The 23002-nt window shown below is 33.8% G+C and overlaps 1 protein-coding gene across 1 annotated transcript in view; it reads right to left on the reverse strand.

The window, feature by feature from the left end:
* The window catches only part of CSTF3 (cleavage stimulation factor subunit 3), a 76846-nt gene that overhangs the window by 20304 nt on the left and 33540 nt on the right, over positions 1–23002 (reverse strand). Inside the window, exons 5-16 of the mRNA XM_017658482.3 lie at positions 12780–12812; positions 12075–12172; positions 11153–11219; positions 11030–11064; positions 10817–10943; positions 7376–7453; positions 6444–6606; positions 4050–4159; positions 3560–3676; positions 3226–3300; positions 1695–1838; positions 1225–1327 (exon numbers count right to left, since the gene is read on the reverse strand). Coding sequence (XP_017513971.1) covers positions 1225–1327; positions 1695–1838; positions 3226–3300; positions 3560–3676; positions 4050–4159; positions 6444–6606; positions 7376–7453; positions 10817–10943; positions 11030–11064; positions 11153–11219; positions 12075–12172; positions 12780–12812 — 1150 coding nt within the window. The remainder of the gene's footprint in view (positions 1–1224; positions 1328–1694; positions 1839–3225; positions 3301–3559; positions 3677–4049; positions 4160–6443; positions 6607–7375; positions 7454–10816; positions 10944–11029; positions 11065–11152; positions 11220–12074; positions 12173–12779; positions 12813–23002) is intronic.

The following is a 23002-nucleotide window of genomic DNA, read 5'->3' on the forward strand; positions in this document are numbered from 1 at the left end:
AGATTACATACCTAACTCCTGAACTCATGCTACAATTAAGCACCAAATGATGAATCAATTATGTTTACATATCTGATTCCTCCATAAGAATGCTAAGGTTAGGTAACAATGGAGTCTAATTCATCTTTGTACTTCCAGACCCTAGTAACCAGAAGGTACTGAATAAATGATGGCTAGATGGATGGATGCATGAACAAATGAATGAATTATCTAAGACACTAATTTGGGAAGATAATGCTGACATGAGATATCATTCTCATTTTTGGAATTATTATACATACTAGCAACTATTCTAAAAATTCAAGCAAAATAAATTGGTGAGGAACATTAATTTCATACAAGAAAATTTCTTTTTAGTTAAATGCTCTACTGTTTCATTTTTAGTTAAGTCCTCTTCCAGAGTATAGAATCACTAAGCTGAAATTCAAAATCATATTCAGGTGTTATTTTCTATTATTTAGGTATACAGAATGCTATATTTTTCTGAAATATCATTAAAACCACTTATATATACCTATGATATCAAATTCTATAACTAATTATACAGCACATAATCATATATTTCTGAAATAAATTTTTATACTGGATCATTTTTAGCCAAGAAAGTATATATCCTAGGTTTTGAGAAACTAGCTAAATGAGATATATACATATGAATCCCCTACTCAGGGCCTATAAAGTAGGAACTCAATAAAGAATGGCCATTATTATTACAACAGAATAAGGAAATAAAAATAAGGATGTTAATCAATATAATGTTTGTTTTTGAAATCTCTTCCCAAAGAAGAACTCTCTAGCCTCAAAGCATTTTACTTTATTACTTGGGCATCTTGATGTCTGGAGATTATTTTGTCTGTTCCCCCACTCTCCTACAAGCAAACAAGAGATGATCTGCCAGCAGTCAACAGCAATGAGCATAAACACTCTGTGTCTCCCAACTCTGAATTTATAACTTTACTCTGTTACCAATGGGGATTTTATTGATGAAGCATTAAAGACCATTCTGCAGAATCCAAAGTCATCTACCATTATTCAATAAATACAAATTTATGGTTGAGAAGCCACAAATATTTCTTGAGTGCCTATGAAGTGCCTGATTCTAGTGTGATGGCAGAATTATAACATATTGGAGAAGGATAAAACATAATTTCAGAGCAACATAATTTCAGAGAATGACATATACAGTTTAATATTAAGTACCATTATAGATCTGGAATTACTTACCATTGAGGTGAGAAAGATAGTCAATATAAGCCAGGACATATTCTGGAATATCTCCGTATTTCTTAAGCCCAAGCTCAAAAATCTTAAAGGCAACAGATTTGTCCTAGAAAAAGGAAGGATTTATATGAAACGTTAGACAAGATACTGAAACGAATATTAAATCTATAACATCTAAATCAGACACAATACATTAGGAATTAAAATGGAAACTTAAATCATTTTAAGCAGAATTTGCTGAGCTAAAGCTATTCAAGAGGTTTCAGATTCAGAAACATGGAGTTTAGTAAGGCATAAATTAGCAGGTAATGGGGATTGGATGATGCTCTATGTAATTTTACAGATACTTAAAATTCCTTAATGACATGGAGCAATTAAAGCTTAATGATGGAAACTAGAACTACTTTTCTTTCAATTAATGCATCACAGATGAAGGAAATTATTTTACCATTACATTTTATTTTAGTACTTACCTTACTACAGTAATACTCCATGAGTGCTGCAGTAACATAGACATGGTGGCGGGTTCTGGTATCTTCTCTAGCTTTTTTAAATATCATTCTTCCAGATTTGATACCTTCTGCTCTCCTTGCAAATTTCATATACTGGATATATACCTATACAAAAAGAAAAGTATTTCTTCTTTACAGTTTAGGCAGAATGTGATCCCTGTAGCATCCAACACTGGCTCACCTTAATGTGTACTAATGTTTCCTATATAATAAAGCAATTGTGAATGCCCAATAAATCACAAAATAAGATTATAGATGTTGCACTATTTAAATCCACAAGCAAATTTTTTCTGGTATTAAAGATGCATTCAAGTTAATTTTTAAAAATTGAGATATAATTCACATACTACATACAAAATTTGCCCTTGAAAAGTATATAATTTGATGATTTTTAGTGTATCACTTGGTTGTGCAACATCACCACTAATTCCAGAATATGCAAATTAAATTTTAAGGAGGGGAAAAAAGTGAAACTAATAAAAGGTACTTCACTAGAAACCTCAAGGTTTCATCTAATACAAGCATGTTTAACAATACCTGTTTAACTTCATATTTCTTGCTTTATTGCTTTAAAACTCCACTACTTTATTTTCCAATGACCATAAAATACAACTTTATTGATAAACTATATATAAGCCATTTTATACTCAGCACCTACAGAGTGTCCAATACATGATGAGCATGCAATATTTGTTCAATGAACAAAAATATCTCTGGACTATAAGTAAGGTGACTATGAGTAGCATGTTGATTTGCCCAGTTTTGACAGATGGATGGATGGATGGATGAACTATGAGTTCCTTCAGGAAAGGAATTTTATCTAATTTGTCATTATACTGCTGGAATCTAGCATAGTGCATATCATAGAGTGGTTTGCTAAATAAATTTCAAAATGATGAATAAATGCAAACAATCAAAGCAGTATAAACAACGTAGCTATAGCTGATATGAGGCAACAGAGCCCCACACATTGGCCTGTCCCCTTCCCCTCCCACTGAAAGTGTTCCATTGTCCTTTTGCAGAAACTTGGAGCTTTGAAAAACACTATCACAGAGCAGAATTCAGGATAAAGTGTTGTTCCTGTCCAATCCCTTCCCTGAATGGTGGTTTCTCCTGCCTTCATTTATTAAAAAAGAAACATTTATTAAGCAACAATTTTGTGGCATAAACAAATGGCTTCAAACCATGAACATTAGAGAAAGCCCCACTATAGCTGTTTCATATTGCTGCATTAAACAAACAAACAAAAAAAATGTAAGCAGAGAACAGATCAGTAATTGGCAGGAGCTGGGAAAGAGAGAAGTGTTGATAAAGAGATCATATGGGAATTTTTGGGACGTGACCAAAGTGTTCTGTATCTTGTGATGGTAGCCTCATGATTCAGTGTTATTGGTCAAGATTCACAGAACTATACAAAAATACAGTGAATTTTATTATATGTATATTAAATTATTGTTGTTAAAGCAGAGGAAATAGATTTGTAGCTACTCACCAAGGTGGGGTCAATATCCTCAATTGCCAGAAGTCTGTTATATATACTGTGAACCTTCTCATACTTCATGCGACTCTAAGGTGATACAGAAGAAGTGAATATAAATATACATTCATAAACAAACAGGATTTGAGCTCTGAGGAATCCAGACACTGTAGCCCACAATGGTACCGGCTTTGAGCATAAATATATATTGAGCTGAAGACTAATAACTTCATTTTACATCATCTCTTTCTACCAAAAGCAATTGGCTGGCAAAGAAACAGCCAGAACAAAAATTCTGTGCTGTAGTAAAAGCTCCAATTATAAGAAAGTTCTAAATATTCTTACTTACCTCTTCATAATCTGCATATGCAAAATAAAGAAGCATATTCTTCTTTAATAAAGTGCTTATAGCTCTTTCATATATATTAGCAGCTTCATCACTAAATAATTTGGCATTATTCATATCCTAGGAGAGGGGGAAAAGAAAGCTCACTCTCAACCATTTTAAATAGCTAAAAGAGAATCAAATATGCACTCATGTATATACATATGGACACATATGTGTTTCTGGATCCTAAAAATATTCCAAAGACTCCTTCCATTATTTGAACATACAGAAGAATCATACAAGTAAGTATTCTAAATGATTTCTCACTTTAATACATTATCAGCCACTATATTTTAATTCTAAGGTAGTCAAAATCATTTAAGAAGGTCACTAAAGTCCATACTGAAATAAGTGTAAAATTTCAACAATTACACTTTATTACCAAAATTAACAAATTATTGCTATATCAAGGCCATGAAAACACCAAGACGATGGAAAAAGGAATACGTACCCCCTTCTCTGCTAGCAGTTTACTTGACTGCTCAAGATATTGGGCAGCTTCATACCAAATATCAGGGTGATGGCCCAGCACAAGTAGGCACTGTTCATAGGCAAACATAACTAAGGGAAGACATTCACAACATTGTATTAAAATAGGTATTACTTATAAAGCTGTCAATACAAGCATTACAGGTAAATTATTAGGCTAAGAAAGGGCCCTCAATAATTAAAGATAATTAAAAATAAAAAGCTTTAGTGATATCTGGTACCATCATCTACCCAAACCCCACAATTCATCATTTATTAAATGTTTATTGAGCATCAAACTACGTGCAGGGAATGTGAAAGTCACTGTGAATACATAACCAAATAAGACTTCCTACACTCAAGATGTCTGCAGTATATTGGGAAGATTGATATTAAGCAGGACTTGACATAAGCACCTCAAGAAAGGCTTCACTAAGGATTGACATCTAAAGCAAAACCTGAAGAATTGAGAGAAGCTGGGCAGAGGAGAGAGTAAGTGGAGCATAGGAAGGACGGAGGTAGATATGAAAATGTTTTAGGTAATGGAAACCATATTTGCAAAGGCCCATAGGTTAGAGAGCAAAGAAAGATTGAGGAATTTTTTTAAAGTACCAAATTCTAGTTCTGGCAGTAGTAGAGTTGTTTGTATCAGACTAACTTACCTGAAAATAAAAATCATAAGCTGAAAAAATACAAAAAGCAAATTTAAAGGTCTGATGAATGGCCAAAAGAAACAGAAACCAGAGAAAACAGCCCTTAATAAATTGGAACCACACTAGGTGAGATCCATATTTAACATGGATTTCCTCCTGAAGGGCACACCCCTGTGTATACAGTTATGGAATAGCTAGAACTCCAGTCAAATGCTTAAGTCTTGCTGGCTTGAGGTAAGTTAACAGAGTTCTGGAGTATAAGAGCAGCAGCTAGAAACTAAGGGAGAATATACCCAAAAGAGAGAGCCACAGAGAGTGGAACCTGAAAATCTGAGCATAAAGGCCCTCAAATCTCTAGCTGACCTTGAAAATATACATACACAGTAAAGAATACAAAGAGCCCAAACGGAAAACAAAGTCGGAAGGATGAAAGAACTGAAAAGATATCTCAGCAGCTCCCCACTGTAATGGAGACCACGTTTGGAATTGAATCATACCAAGTTAGAGGGTCTGGATAAACCACTTGAGCTTTCCATTATGCCTTAAGAGTAAAGACTGTGTCAGGACTAAAAGATTAACCAAGATTAAGGGCAACTCTAAAACAGACCCATCCAAACAATGTCAAACCAAGCCTCCACAAGGTCCCAATGATCTACCAGTAATTTAACTCCTTGTTAAAATAAAACTCAGATTCTTCAGAGGATGATAACAGAATCCAGTCTTTACACTGTACCACTGTACTTTGGTCCAATGTCCAAAAGAAATATCTAGACTTGTGACAAAACAGGAACATGTGATGCATAGACAAGAGAAAAGGAAGCCCAAATGTGGGAATCAGCAAGTGAAGACTTTACCACTACTGTTATAAATATGTTCAAGGACATAAAGAAAAAGATGGCAATGGATATGGACTCTCAAGAGAGAAATGGACACTATAAAAAAATACAAAATTTTCTAGAGGAAATTTATAGAACCAAGAAGTATTTAATATCTGAAATGAAGAATTCACTAGATGGGTTTAACAGCAGACAGCACATGATAAAACAAAGGTCAGAACATGGAGATAGAGCTATAGAAATTACTAAATCTGAAGAACATAAGAGAAAAAAAGGCAGGGGCTAAAAACAGCCTCAGTATATACACAATGGAATATTACTCGGCCATAAGAAAAAAACAGATCCTACCATTCGCAACAACATGGATGGAGCTAGAGGGTATTATGCTCAGTGAAATAAGCCAGGCGGAGAAAGAGAAACACCAAATGATTTCACTCATCTGTGGAGTATAAGAACAAAGGAAAACTGAAGGAACAAAACAGCAGCAGAATCATGGAACCGAAGAATGGACTAATAGTTACCAAAGGGAAAGGGACTGGGGACGATGGGTGGGAAGGAAGGGATAAGGGCAGGGAAAAAGAAAGAGGGCATTACAATTAGCATGTATAGTACGTGGGGAACACAGGGAGGGCTGTGCAACACAGAGAAGACAAGTAGTGATTTTACAGCATCTTACTATACAGATGGACAGTGACTGCGAAGGGGTATGTGGGGGGGGGGACTTGGTGAAGGGGGGAACCTAGTAAACATAATGTTCTTTCTGTAACTGTAGATTAATGATACCAAAATTAAAAATTAAAAAAAAAAAAAACAGCCTCAGTAAGCCATAGGATAATTTCAGGAGCTTAACATATCTAACTGGAGTCCTAGGAGGGTTAATGCTGTTACCTCTTTTTGTTATAAGGGTCTGATCTTCTGTACGAAGAGGGTTGCTCTTTTCCCACTGTATGTACTTCTTCCACATATCCACCTGCTGAGCTTCCTGAGGAGTATTCTGAGGAGGCACTGATGGAGCGTTGCGGTCCAAACCCTTCATTACTGTCTCATACTCCTAGACAACAAGCATATAGAATTCTGTGGTGAGCCTAGGAACAACTCAGACATGTGGAATGGAGTTGATTTTTTTTTTAACCTGTGTTCAAAATGCCATTATTTCCAAACACCACTTTGCTAATATAATCTAAAAACTATTTTAAGAGCAGGAAGAAAGATAACAGACGATTTCCTATTCAAGAACAGGTTCCCAGGAATGGGTAAACAGAACACCCTTAGGTCCTCTCTGCACATGATCCAGGAGGTCACTCTCCAGGACAGAGGCCTTGACAGACCAATATGACTGATGATCTGGTGGCACTATCACTGCCATCTTTAGAGAAACTGTCTTTTTAAATTTCAGTAGTTAATATTACTAAGTTATTTTCCCTAACTTCTAACAGTCTCAATGAATGGGAAGGTATGTACACAAGACATAACTATCCCTGAAAGCTGTTCCTAGACCAGAGAGTAGTATAGTACTCAAATATATACAAGCAGATTGGAGGAAAGGACGGGAACCACTTCATCAATTCTAGATAGAACCTTGTCTCTATGACCTGTTTCTGTATTTAAAAAAATAATTTCTTCCAAACTCCATTTATTTTATTTTGTACCATAAAGAGGTATTTCATTTCATTTATCATCTGCTAAGACAATGCAATTAATTGTTACTAGTTAAGATTGCTAATGATCGAAAAATCAAGAGTAATACAGACAGGGAAAGTTCTTCTGTAAACAAACTCATAAAAATGATAAAAAATAAGTGGCCTATTGGAATTCCATACCTTTGCTACACGCCTAGCATTCATGTAATCTCTGCTCCGATCTTCAATCATTTTTTTAGCTAAATGAATATTGATACCCTAAGAAAAAAAGAAACATATTTGAAAATTAAATATATTTTAATATTAGCACAATACAGTTAATTTATTCACTAAGTATTTTAAATTATTTTTTTTAATGTTTTTGATTAGTAAAATAAAGGCTCAATTACATTCTATGCTTCAGAGATCAAGGGAGGATCTGTTAATATCTGTTATGAGCTGACAGTATGTTTCTAAATATTAGGTATTTCTAAAGATAAATGATTTGAAAAGGGTCAATTATTTCATATAAAGTTCTAATTAAGAGTGATATATAGATTCATCTGAGAAAACAGCCGTACTTTAGCTCTGAAAGAACTTTTCTAACTAGTTCTGCATAAGTTTAAAATAAATACAGAGGTAGCAAGGAGCTATGAACATTATCACTCATACCTAGCGTTCTCAAAGAGTAGTCCAAGGATTCCTGGTCCCCAAGACTCTTTCAGGGGCCCATGAGACCAAAACAAGTTTCATACAATGCTAAGACATTATTTGCCTCTTTCATAAACATATAGATTTTCAGAGATTACATGACATTCAATATCACAACAGATTGAATTTGGAAGCAGATATGAAAATCTAGTCTTCTGTTAAGTTAGATATCAAAGAAATTTGCAAAAATAAATAACATCTGCTCTTCTAAAGTTTTTCTTATTTTGAAAAAAAGTTTGTTTTAATGCTATTTATGTTAAAATACATGGAGTTCATTATTGTAAACTTTAAATGAATAAATAAATACCTTGAAATTTTCTCGGTTTTAACTGTAATATGCTAAATATTGATAGATAAAAGCCACATTAAAATTAAAAGTTCTTTGTAGTCTTCAATAATTTTTAAAATGCCAACACCAGGAAGTTTGACAACCACTTTTTATACCTATGAAAGGAGAGTTTCCATACCTTATGTAGTTCTTCAAAACCCAGTGGATACTACTAGAAACTTTCTTTTAATGACAGAGCTTATTTGACATGTATGTTTACATATATAGGCTTATAAGCTCAACTGGTTAAAAAATATGCCAATGGAACAAAGAACATGGACTGTAGCCCTGTATCTCAGAAATGTAAGCCAATAATCACATCACTGTAACTATGTGAAAGAGGTACATTGCAAATGATATTCGTACTAGTAAAACTATTCTAAAAAGGTACCGTTTCACAATTGCAATAAAAAGAATAAAATACCTAGGAATAAACCTAACAAAGGAAGTCAGAGACCTATACCCTGAAAACTACAAGACACTTGTGAGAGAAATTAGAGAAGACACCGATAAATGGAAACACATCCTAAGCCCATGGATAGGAAGAATTAATATTGTCAAAATGGCCATTGTGCCTAAAGCAATCTACAGATTCAATGCAATCCCTATCAAAATATCAACAGCATCCTTCAATGAACTACAGCAAATAGTTCTAAAATTCATATGGAACCACAAAAGACCCCGAATAGCCAAAGCAATCCTGAGAAGGAAGAATAAAGCTGGGGGGATTATGCTCCCTAACTTCAAGCTCTACTACAAAGCCACAGTAATCAAGACAATTTGGTACTGGCTAAGAACAGACCCATAGACCAATGGAACAGACTAGAGAGCCCAGTAAACCCAAGCATATATATGGTCAATTAATATACAATAAAGGAGCCATGGATATACAATGGGGAAACGACAGCCTCTTCAACAACTGGTGCTGGCAAACTGGACAGCTACATGCAAGAGAATGAAACTGGATTATTGTCTATCCCCATACACAAAAGTAAATTCGAAATGGACCAAAGACCTGAATTTAAGTCATGAAACCACAAAACTCTTAGAAGACGACATAGGCAAAAATCTCCTGAATATAAACATGAGCAACTTCTTCCTGAATACATCTCCTTGAGCAAGAGAAACAGAAGCAAAAATAAACACATTGCATTACATCAAACTAAAAAGCTTCTGTACAGCAAAGGACACCATCAAGAGAACAAAAAGGCATCCTACAGTATGGGAGAATATATTTGTAAATAACATATCCGACAAGGGGAGGGGGTTAACATCCAAAATGTATAAAGAACTCACATGCCTCACCACCCAAAAAGCAAATAACCCTATTTAAAAAATGGACGGAGGATTTGAACAGACAATTCTCCAAAGAAGAAATTCAGATGGCCAATACGCAATTGAAAAGATGCTCCACATCACTATCAGGGAAATGCAAATAAAAACCACAAAGAGATATCACTTCACACCAGTTAGGATGGCCAGTATCGAAAAGACTAAGAAAAACAAATGTTGGTAAGGATGCAGAGAAAGGGGAACCCTCCTACACTGCTGGTGGGAATGTAAGCTAATTCAACCATTGTGGAAAACAATAGGAGGTTCCTCAAAAAACTAAAAATAGAAATACCATTTGACTTGGGAATTCCACTCCTAGGAATTAACCCAAAGAATATAATTTCTCAGATTCAAAAGACATATGCACCCCTATGTTTACTGCAAAACTATTCCCAATAGCCAAAATATGGAAGCAACCTAATTGTCCATCAGTAAATGAATGGATAAAAAAGATGTGGTCATATACACAATGGAATACTATTCAGCCATAAGAAAGAAACAAATTCTACCATTTGCAACAACATGGATGGAGCTGGAGGATATTATGCTCAGTGAAATAAGCCAGGCAGAGAAAGACAAGTACCAAATGATTTCCCTCATTTGTGGAGAATAACAATGAAGCAAAACTGAAGGAACAAAACAGCAGCAGACTCACAGACTCCAAGAAGGGACTATCAGTTACCAAAGGGGAGGGTTGGTGGGGGCAGGTGGGCAGGGAGGGAGAAGGGGGGATGATTGGCACACATGGTGTGGGGGGGGATCATGGGGAAGACAGTGTAGCACAGAGAAGGGAAATAGTGACTCTGTGGCATCTTACTACACTGATGGACAGTGACTGCAGTGGCATATGGGGGGTGACATGATAATATGGGTGAATGTAATAACCACATTGTTTTTTCATGTGAAACCTTCATAAGAGTGTATATCAATAATACCTTAATAAGAAAAAACAACTAAAAAGGTACCGTTTCATAAGAGATCAAGGGCGATGTGTGTGCTATGATTGTGTGAATATGGTTTAGCAGTCAATAAAAATGGTTCTGTAGGAATTATAATTCTCCCAGAGTATTCTCTAAAAAGTAAATAGGTACTGAGACTCAAAACCTTGCAAAAACATTAGGAGTCGTTCTTGTATTACAATCAATATGAAAACAGACATGTGCAGCACTGATATCCAGGTACCTGATACTAGAAAGGCTAGAAACCAGACCACAATGCATACAGATTAAAATGGCTGGATTATAATAATAAACTAGTCTGGCCTTATTTACCTCTTCATATTTGTTATAGTCTCTCCAGAGCTGTTCAATGTTGATCATTGGATTAACGCAACCTCGCTGATAAACTCTTCGGACAGCTGTTATTCTCTGATTTTCTGCATAAGATCCAACAGCTTCTCTGGTATTGGATAAGAAATGCCATCAATTACACTACAACTATATCAACTGTTCACACAAAACAAGCTAAACTATAAAAATACTTACACGCCTTTTAAGAAATTGATGTAATCCACCCAAATCTAAGAAATAAAATAAAATATTGGTATCTTTCTTGATATTTATTTCAAATTTGTTATATACTGTATATTAAAAAAATGTTAACTCTACCTGATAAGACATAATTTCCATTCCAATTTTATCCAGTGCAAAGTCATATGCTTGAGCCATTTTTTCTCTGAAATAAATGTGAAGGATGTTTTAAAAAAAATTGTACATGTTATTAAAATATCCAACTGAAACATTTTTGTATAAACAGAAATACAGACATCTTTGCAAGTATATAGTTGCATTGTTTAGCTTGTTATTAAATTTATATGCCTTGTTTCCATTGTGATCTTATCAAAGATAAGGTCCATGTTTCACTTATCTCTATATAACTGCCAAATTTCCATGTAGCACATTAAAATGTGGAAATATCTAGTTCTCTAATTAAGAGGCAAGTTATATCTGAAGATCTACTAGCTCTGAAGTAAAATTTAGGGAGAAAGAACTTCCTCTTCAATGTAAGACAATAAAGGATAATGAGGAAAAGAAAATATAGAATTCTAGTTACAGAAATAATGGCCTGTTCAGTATATAAGTAGCATTTGAGAAGATCCTTCATTTAGATTCATTGAAGATAGGTATGTGGATATAAGTCATATGGGGAGATCATACACAACAATAGAACAGCCAAAGATGCCTTGGAGTACTTAAGTAGGTCAATGCATCATAACCTCACAAGAATGATGGCATGACAACTAATAAAATGCTTGTTATTAGTTCTGACAACAAGCCTGTAAACAAAGTGATTTGGTGTTGCAAATGTACAGTGTGTTTCAATATAGAAGAAGGGCATGAATGAGTCAATTTTCCAGAATAAGACTAATGTCAGTGGCTTTCTTTGAAGCACTTTTTCTTCTCAGAGAACCATGACTTCTCAAATTCTTAAGTCTCTTCTTTTCTGGAATTAAGAGAAGGTGTGAATTTATGTGGGATTGACTGTGTGCCTGGAGATTACCTGGATTCTTAAAATCCTGATTGAACTTACTTGTAACTTGGTAGTTTACCCTTGGTTTCTCGGACATATGAAAGATAACACTTCCATAAATCAATGTGCAAAACCTTCATAAGGCATCTCTGAAATAGCTGTAAATACAAGAAAATATTATCAGAATCCAGTTAATTTCACATATACATGGGTGAAATGGAACATTTAAAAAAATTCAGCTTTCATAAATTTATCTTACAAATAAATGTCAAATAAGAAATATTGCTTTCAGTTTATTTTTAAGTGTATTTTTTAATTGAAGTATAGTTGATATGTAATATTATATTGGTTTCAAGTATACAACACAGTGGCTCAACAGTTACCCATATCATTTAATCCTCACCACAACTAGTGCAGTTACTACTGTCAACATAGGAAGATGTTACAGAACCACTGACTATATTCTGACCAACTTACATTATGATTGAGATTTTTGTGCCCCTCAGGTACCCCTCCACCAATTCCTATTTTCAGTTTAATCAAAATCATTCTCATGATTTTGGTCAGTACAGTATAAATTTTTTTTTCAAAATTTTGATTATGAACATTTTCAAGCACACAAAAAGTTGAACAAGTACAATGAACTCCTATATAATCACTACCTAGACTCAACAATTTTGTTAACATTTTACTGTTTGCCTTATCTATGGTAAGTCCTAAATTAAACTTCAGCATAATATTCAAAGTATGCTTAGGAGAACTCACCTTTTCAACCTTGTCATAATTTTTAGCTTTAATCTGAAGAGAAACAAAAATACAGGATTAATATCACTCTTTTTAGAGTATTAAAACACTGAGTTCTTTAACTGATCGGGCAAACTTTCCTACTGCTTCTGCTCTCACAAACAACAAATAGAAGTTTGAACCCAACATGGGTAATATGCATTGTAAATATGCCTTATGTAAATTGATTCTACATGGATAGATTTTCATAGTTATACTGGAACTTTGTGAATGTAAAATTGTGTTAGTCACAAGACAAATACGGAAGTATATATATACGTGGCATACTTGATTAGGACATCTATTGAAGACAAACTTTACTTAAAGCTTTCTTTCCCTGATAGCTACTACTAGAGCAATCTGAATAGGGCAACAAAAAAAGATTTGCTGATTTTGACTGCATATAAATTTTAATCACTCAAGTCAGCCTCCAATCTTTCAGGCACTGTGCTAGGCACCAGGGCTACAACAGTGCAGTCTTCCCATGTCCTTATGCAGACTTACAGTAAGATGGGGAAAAGACAGGGTGCTATGGGATCATTTAGGATGAGCAAAAAACCCAGACTTGGAGAAATATGAAGACTTCTTGGAAAAAGTTAAGATGTTAAAGGTGTTACATGGTGAAGAGGGAAGTTATTCCAAGCAAGAGGAATAGTATGTGCAAAGACCAAGGTTAAGTATTATTAGATTTCCCTTTCTTTTCTTTGAGTGTTTTCATCAGATGGTAGGTGGAATTAGTTGCTCAATTGTGATGTATCAGCAAATCGTTGTTTCACCCTGACAGGTGAATTTGATTAGTTAAAGAAATCTTTAATTTCCCCCATTTTCTGGCTTACGATCCTACAGCTGAGAACTTTTTTTTTAATTTATTATTTTTTTTACAAGAACATTGTTTACTAGGCTCTCCCCTATAAACCCCATTACAGTCACTGTCCATCAGCATAGTAAGATGTTGTAGAATCACCACTTGTCTTCTCTGTGTTGTACAGCCCTCCCCTTTCCCCCACCCCCCACATTATACATGCTAATCATAATACCCCTTCTTCTTCCCCGCCCTTATCCCTCCCTACCCTCCCATTCTCCCCAGTCTCTTTCCCTTTGGTAACTGTTAGTCCATTCTTGGGTTCTGTGATTCTGCTGTTTTGTTCCTTCAGTTTTTCCTTTGTTCTTATACTCTACAGATGAGTGAAATCATTTGGTATTTGTCTTTCTCCACTTGACTTATTTCACTGAGCATAATACCCTCTAGCTCCATCCATGTTGTTGCAAATGGTGGGATTTGTTGTCTTCTTATGGCTGAATAATATTCCATTGTGTGTATGTACCACATCTTCTTTATCCATTCATCTACTGATGGACACTTAAGTTGCTTCCATTTCTTGGCTATTGTAAATAGTGTACAGCTGAGAACTTTTGATGAGTCTTTTTCTTCTGTTGATAACTTGCTTTTTCTCTATGGAACTTGTAGTATTTCCCCCTGATCCTCAGAGTTCATAAATTTTAACAGGATATGCCTAAATATGGGTCTGTGCTCTTTGAGGCAGTTTACTCAAGGCTCTGGAGTCAGACATTTTGGGTTCTCTATCCACTTAACCTCTTCCCTCATCTGAATAAGGGGCATAATTGTACCTGTTTTGTAGGGCCGTTAAGGACCCAATGAGTTAAATAAATGTGAAGCCATCAGAACATTGCCTGACAGAGGGAGCAGTTGCTGTAATTTGTTATTATTGCCACAAATTTGGCCTAGAACCCTTTGAAGCTAGACTCGGGTCCTTTTCAGCTCAAGAACTTTTGAAGTTATTGCCTCTCTCCCATCTGTTCTTTTCCACTTAGAGATCCTCTTATGCATATTAGGTCTCCCTGTTTTTAATCTTCAAAATCTGTTTTTACTCTTTGAATTTTTGCTCTAAATTTAAAAGATTTCTTCCACTAGATTCTCCAAGCCACTAATTTGTCTCCGTGTTACTGCTCTCCTCCATCTGACCTGTTGATGTAGTTGATTAAAAATGGTTTTTGACGCCCGAGTTTTTTTTTTAATACTATGCTTTCAATCTTGCTGTGCTCCTATTATTTTGTTCAAGTTGTTGCTTTCCTCCAGCAGGTGTTTTGTTGGTTGCCTGTCCTGACAGTTTTAGTTCATATTCCTTTCTTATGCTGGATCCTTACATGTGCAGCTATTTTTTCTATCTATTCACTGAAGGTCAGTGTTGGCAGTCTTGGAGTTGTAGTAGATCCCTTCCCTACCATGACACCTGTGTTTTCAGCAAATAGGCTGCTGGTAGACCTCTGACAAAGAACTGGAAAGAAATGTTTGCTCAAAAGTAGGCAGGACTCAGCCTATTCTGCTCCTTTTTTAATTCCTAGAAGTCAAGATGATACCAACATTCCTCTGGGGCAGAAAGTCAGGTCAAGGGTTCCAAGTATTTCCATAGGTCACTTTCTTACTCTTTGCCCTATGCTTTCCAGCAGCCTTCTTCTATGAGTTTGCCATAGAACCTGAGGTTTCCTTGCATCCAGCTGCTTGGCTCAAAAGAGGTAAATATGTTGAGTTGAGAGTGGGAGTGAAGTAAGATTATTTCAAGTCACCAGTTTCCCATATACTGATGATAGATACATATAGTTTTTACAACTGGCCAGGAAAACCAAAAACTACTCAATGGGCAAATGGGCAAATATGAATAGACAATTTACAGAAGAGAATACAAATAGTTAAAAATAATATGGCAACATGTACAATTTTAAAATGGGAAAACAAAATAAGATGCCACTTACACCAATCAGAATTGTAAAAGCTTAAAAGGTATTAACACTACTGAAGCATGAAGAAAAGGGATTTCATAACATTGCTGGAGGAAATATGAACTGTTATAGCCTTTATGGAAAAACCACTGGCAAGAGCTATTTAAATAAAAAAGTAACATCTTTTGATCCAGTAATTTCATTCTAAGGATCTACCCTACAGAAATAAAAACACCAGGATATAAAGCTATTTGTATAAAGTTATTTACTGCAAACTTCAGAGCAGCAAAAACAGTTAACAAAGCAAATGTCCACCAACAGAGAAATGGTTTAATAAATTATGATGCATGGAAGACTATATACCCATATACAGCAAATCAGGATTCTAACAGTAATTTGTGGAATTTCTTTAAAATTTTATTGAATGAAAGATTTTTAAAATGTGTATAATATAATCCATTTCTATAGAATGATAGTCAAAAATAAATTTTATTTGTATATATGTATAGTTTGTATATGATTTTTATGAGCAGGGAGAAAACATGGAATACATACAAAGTTGTTAATGTCATGGTGGACAGTTTTATTTGTACAGGGAGGAACAGAGAGAAGAAACTGTACTTCATCTATATGATTTCATTTGTGCATTTCACTAAAAATTATGTCTACACATGTGTAAAAAATATAGGCCAAAAAAACTTTGTCTTTATCCTAATTTGTCCAATCTTGGATTCATCAATTATTTACTGCTTCATTTAGTATTAGTTCAATACATACATATAGAGAAAGATACTTTCAACTAATATAGGAAGACTCTCTTGGCCTTGATACATGGCCATTGATTATCATTCATTAATTCAACCAATACTCTTTGACAGCCCCTCTATAGAACTTATGCTGGCAGTATTAAAAGCTGCTATAATCTCATTCTTAAACAACATTTAATTTTTAAAAACACAACTTGCTTTGGAAAAGCAGCGTGATAAATAGAACATGATCACATGGTATCAACTACTAAATCTCTCTCCCAGCATCTAATATTCCTACTTATAAAACGGAATGGTAACATCTCCTACAAAAGGTTTTCCAAGGATTGAAAAGAAAATAAAGTATCTAGATATTCCAGGTGTTTATAGATCATACCAAATAACATAAGAGCTAAAGTATAAACTTTTTGACATCTTCTCTAACCATGGGTATGTAAATTAAGTAGCCAAAAAGAGCAATGTTACTATCATTGACCCCATTCTGAGAGAAATGCAAAGGTTAAGCTGCAGGTCACATTTAATTCCATTATTGGTGAAACTAGTACAACATGTGACACCCTGCCTTTGGTCATCCTACTACTAGCCCATTTCTCTTCTCTTAAAGATTATTAGCTCAAGAATTATTCACTAGTATATATATGAAAACATCTTACCTATAACTTAAATATTCTTAAATATATTTAGCAAACTTATGTACATTTATATCTACCTGATAACCAAATATTGGCTTAACTTTTTAAAATAAAATTGATACTGCTTTGGATTTTGACATCACAGATTCTCAGATCTTTGTCATTAACCAATAGAAAGTGCCCCTATTTAAAGCCCATTATACATACACGTAATTTTGCAAAGCTTACCAGAACTTGTTCATATCTTACCTATAAAAGTAATGTCATGTAATTTTCATGACAAGGACTCTAAAAATTATCTTAGTCTTTGGTTCTCAAACTTTAATGTGCAATCATTTGAGGTGACTGTTAAAGTGTGGATTTGTTTTTTAATAGGAACTTTTGCTTTTTAATAAGAATGTGGTTATATTACTTTTGTAATTTAAAAAATGATTATAAGAAAAATTTGGTAATTTTTAGTATTTGTCCTTATATCTTAATATGCTGTTTATAATAAAACTTTGCCATACAAATGCACTATTATTGATGATTCATATGAATCTTACCAAGATATGAAAAGTTCCTGTGGAGGGAAAGGAATAAAAATTTTTAAGTTGTCAACTCCCTAATAATTATTTTTGTTTTATAAAGAGGGAAGATAACTGGAACACTATAAAGATTAATCTTTAAATTCAAATGAGTGGTTATTTGGGGCAGAGTGAAACAAGTATAACATATTGAATAAACACAGATCTGTTTCTGATACTTTTGAACACTTCCTATTTCCAGTGCTTTGTTAACTTCCACAATTATTCCCTAGCATTAACTCAACATTTTCTTTTGGAACTAAAACTATCCTCTGGACAATTACTGGAACTAATGATCACTTACAGAAGATTATTTAATTTGTGAAATATAAACCTTGCCAGAAGAAAAAAAAAGTCTAGTTAATTAACAGACTGTGTTAACATCCATTAACAGTTCAGATTATCTTTTACTGCAACATCTTTATATGAAGATCTATAGAAATCACACTATAAACTGTTGAAAAATAAATTGACTTTCCCTGTTACGAATGTTTTTTGTATTTCACTGAACATTTTATAAAACATTGGTATTATTGGTCTAACATTTTATTTATCGGAGAAATAAACCTCCACATGTCAACAGCATTTTGGCTGATTTTCTCAATTTTTTTTCTTATACCTTGGGGGAAAAAAGCAAACCCCACAAAATCAGAATTTTTTAATATTATTTTTTAAATTGTCAATTATAAGAATAGTAACTGTACAATTAATTTTGTAATGGTTCAAAAACACATTTGACAAGTGAACCCAAGTGACGTAACTCTATAGAGGAAAGTAAACAAGTGAAATAATCTAAAGGAAAAAAGTCTCTACCTATTTTATTTAGATTTTCATATAACCCATTTGGGACAGGTCAATGCATTTGTTTTCTGACACTGCTGGACTACACATCAGAGGCACGGCTAGGGCTTATCTCAAGTAATTTTACATGTAAGTTGCCTCCAATTAATGTGATGAATTGCAAAACTCACATTCCTAATTTGTTTCCTACATATTTTCTACTCAAGTGTAACATCATATGCACTTTTGTGGGTTTGAAGACAATCACTTTGGGTTAGAGCTGCAGAAACTGCTGGATTCTGCTTAAGCTTAGCCCAAATTCTAAACCTGAGAGCAAGTGGAATCCTAAATATAAACCCCATCTTCTATTAATGTACTAGTCTTTTCACTATTTTTCTGCTACCTCCCAATTTCTCATATACTGAAAAATGTCTTGGAAGATTACAGAGTATAAGTAGTTTTAAAGAATTTGGGAAATACTGAAGAATGGAACTTTAAGAATGTTAAGAGTATCAGCCGATTTTTAAGTTATTGGAGTAGCTATCCTTTCCACCATCCAGCGCCAGTTTTAAAGATATCAGGAAAGGGGTGTCTGCAGATAAGTTCATTTTTATTAAAAAAATAATGATGTGCCTATGTGGCAGGCTCTTTCTAGCCCTGGAAGTACAGTGCTGGACTAAACTAAGTTTTGTAACTCACAGAGTTATATTTCAGTGAGGGAATTAGATAAAGAAACTAGGTAGTTTCAAATGCTTATCTGTCCTTCCTATTTTTTCCTAGAATATTGTGTACTACTTCTATAATTCATAACTTTCCTACTAAATGTAGTTACAAATGTATGACTATATATATATACACACACACACAAACAGATTTAGACTTGATGTCCCATAATTTTAAGTTCTCCCAGAAACTTCATGTTACAGGAATATTTGTTAAATAAAAGTACAGACTACTGTTATATTTCCACTATGATAAAAATTAAGATGTGCTAAGCAAAATTACAACTATTTGCAGTTCTAGGTTAAGTTTACATTTATTTTGATTCTTTGTACTAACTAAATTAGGTGTTAACTAATCTACTTTTCTGAACCAACTAAAAACTATTTGTAGTGTGTGCTTAGATTTACCAAGTGAATATGAGAATATGAATCTGATCTCTAATAAAGAACTTAATGTCTAGTAATAGCTATCCATAAATTGTTGGAAAGAACACAGGACTAAAAGTATTTTATGTTCCATGTCCTATAAAATTTAGAGGAACGGGAGTTCCATAAAAATTAGAATTACCAAGGAAAGTTGACTGAGCAGGTGGAATCCAGGCCATTAATTAGGAAAAAGGTTTGTGTAAGTCATTTAATAACATGAGTTTCTGAAGTTTTCTGTGTTGTAGTGAAGACACTTACACAAGAAAAAACATGTATGGTGGAGTTCCATTACATAGTGCCTAAAAAGCTAAGCAGGGTTTAAATATGATACACAAAAAACTGAATTGTCACCCAATAACAAAAACTATGGCTCATCTGGGGTGGCGGGGGAAGGTGGGAAAGAGAAATGGTTTGCAGTGCCACAGCATGAGGCAAGTAGACACTAGCTTCAAAAATAGACAAGAAGCTACTGCTTTCATCTTTCAGTAGGAAATTAGTGGCCTGGGCTTGCAGGAGAGGGAACAGAGAGAAAAACAGTAATATAGAGGGGAAACAACATAGGTATTTTTTCATGGGAACAAAAACAGAAAATGTATGGTAGTTGCGGTACTTTTTTATTAGGTTTAATGAGATGACCATGTATAAGCCAGGTAAAAATTGCTTAAAGTTAAGAGATGAGGTATTGGTTTTCAAATAAGACAATGCAATTAAAGATGTTTACTTCAATCGCTTGTTTAAAAAAATGTTTCTTATATGTACCTAGTGCATATAATACCTAAGGAATTAAGTGTTTTCTCTGCTTCAGAGAATATACAGACAATACTAATTTCTCAAACATATCCATTACCAGGCAGACAAAGGGAAGAGAGGCCTAAAGAATACACGAAATTAAGAGAAAAAAAATAAAATCATTTCTAACAAGTCAAAGGACAACACTATAAGAAAAAGCTATTGGATGATGGGGGTATGCCACAGGTCAAAAGGAATAAGATGTAGAAAAGATTAGTAGATCTTTATCAGTAAATGTTCCCCCTTCATCAGTAAATGTTATTTACAATCTTTAGTAAAAAGAATTACAGAAATGTAATTCTTAATTCTAAGAATTAAATTATTGTTAATCTATTATAAATTTAAATTTAGAATTGAGAACAATGACAAAATACTGCACATACTAATAGCATTTGTTAAATACTTAATTATGCAAGCACTTCTCTAAGTATTTTTTTTTGTTGATATGTATATAATCTTATATTGGTTTCAAGTATGCAACACAGCAGTTCAAGTTATCCATCTAAGAATTTCTATGTATTAACTCATTCAATTCTTAGAACACTAAAGTAATTATTTACTTTATTATACCATACTATATTATACTTTATCATACTATTATACTGAGAATAATGAGGCACAAGGTTTATGAATTTGCTTAAGATTGCACAACTAAAGTCTTAGGCACTACACTACACTGCTCTTTAGCAAGACGTGTATGATGATGTTCACTAAAGACTACTTATAATACAGAAAACCTGGATCCCTAAATGATTAAAGGCAGAATAACTAAATTATGCTTTTGTTTAAATGATAGAATGGGTTATACATATTACATAAAACTTTAAAAGCACTGATGTATAGCTGTAATACAGAATGAAATTATGTCCACTATATATTATTTTCAGAAGTGGAATTTTGATAATACATGCGTATTTGGTATGTTTACCTATCTGTCTTCCCCACCCTGCCGCCCCTTTCTCTTATTAATATCTATCTATCTATCTATCTATCTATCTATCTATCTATCTATCTATCTATCTATCTATCTATCTACTTACCTACCTACCTACCTATCATGCAAGAGAAACAGCAGAAATGAGAAATACAATATTGTTAGCCAAATCTGTTATCACTGGGAGAATTAAGATACTTTTTGTTTCAGTTGTGTATTTCCACAACACATTTCAATTCTAGAATGCAATTTCACAGCAGTAAAGAGAGCTTTCTTATTTTTTAAGAGAAGACAAAGACAATCATAGCTGAATTGAAGCAGTAAATTCTTCTGAGTAATTCATTGGGATTTTTCTCTGGCAATAAAAATCTCCATTTAAAATTCATTTATAAATGCTCTCAAATTCTCAGCCAGCCCTATGAAGCTAAAAAGTTAAAATAATTGCTAGGTATCAGGCAAAATTCATTTCAAAGAAGACTGTCAAAGAAGGTAAATTTTTGACATAAATTTGATTTTGTCCCCATTTTCAGGGCATCTGTCAACAATAATCACTTGGTATCTATAGATTCAGCCTGTTTTACTTAATATAAATGTCTAAGCTCTTAGTTACCAGTAAACTATTAACACCATGCCAGACATTACTTGAAATAAAACAGAATATTTTACTTTTTGAGAAGAGTGAGTAATTTGGTCTGAAATAGCAAAAGTCATGAATCAATCTTCCTTACTTAATAGGTTTTACTACTCTAGTTCCACTATGCCACCTCCCCCATCACTCTCAACATTGATACATGGCATAGATCTTCAGCAATAAATCAAAACTAGAGTAAGAAATGTGTACAATTATTTGAAATTTTCAAGCTACCATGAATGTCCGAGAACCAAGTTTATAAGCCACTGAGTTTAAAAATGGTTATCAGTTCCGTACTGTGCAGCCAGAGTGGTGCTCAAGTAGATGTGTTGATTCGCTTTCCTGAAAGGTCCAGTATCAGTTTCTTTCACATTAATTTAGTATTTTCTATCCTGCTATCTTAATAGTCAGCTTTTATGAATTATTCTCTTAATAAAATGAAAAGCCTTCCAGGCAAACTTAAAATATTATTCAATAGAATTTATGTACAATTACTACATGAACTTTATATATTGCCTTTGAAAATATCTCATGTACTGAGTTAATCTCCCATTTGCAAACACAACTTTTTAAAGTGTGCATAGGGCAATCTTGGAGTAAAAATCCATTTATTTAAAGCTCTCTACAATTTTCATCTCTCATTACTTCTCACTGCATACAAATTGAGAATGGCTACTTTCAAGAAATTAACAATTGAATTATCATTGGACGAAAGCCTTAGTCAGTCAGTCATACCACTTCTCTATGTATATCATTCTAGTTTCACTAATCAAGATAGTTTCCTTCCCATTTTGATAGATTCCTATCAGAATACCATTTTGGTTGCCTAATTTTTCAATGATATCAAATGACAAATTTTTCTATTCATTTCTTTGTATCTAATCCTATAAGTATACATTTATATACTGAATTTATATACTGAATCAAGTATAACATTTATTCTAGAAACCTAGTATCATGGTAATGTCATCTAGTTTTTCTTTAAACCACTTTTCAGAAGCCAGATTAAGCTTCTAAAATGAAGTAGATACAAATTCTGTGGCATATGCTTCTCCACTTTTTGAGCAACGTGCGTGCTCTTCCAGTATTTCTCCACCAAATTCATGAATGTGGAAAAAATCCATTTCCCCATCCTACAAAGCTTTCAGTTCATTACTCAGATTAAAACAAACTACTGTTATCAATGCCATTTAACTACTCTTTAGATCAGATGACATTT

This window comes from Manis javanica, chromosome 11 (genome assembly GCF_040802235.1).
Source record: "Manis javanica isolate MJ-LG chromosome 11, MJ_LKY, whole genome shotgun sequence".
Lineage (NCBI taxonomy): Eukaryota > Metazoa > Chordata > Mammalia > Pholidota > Manidae > Manis > Manis javanica.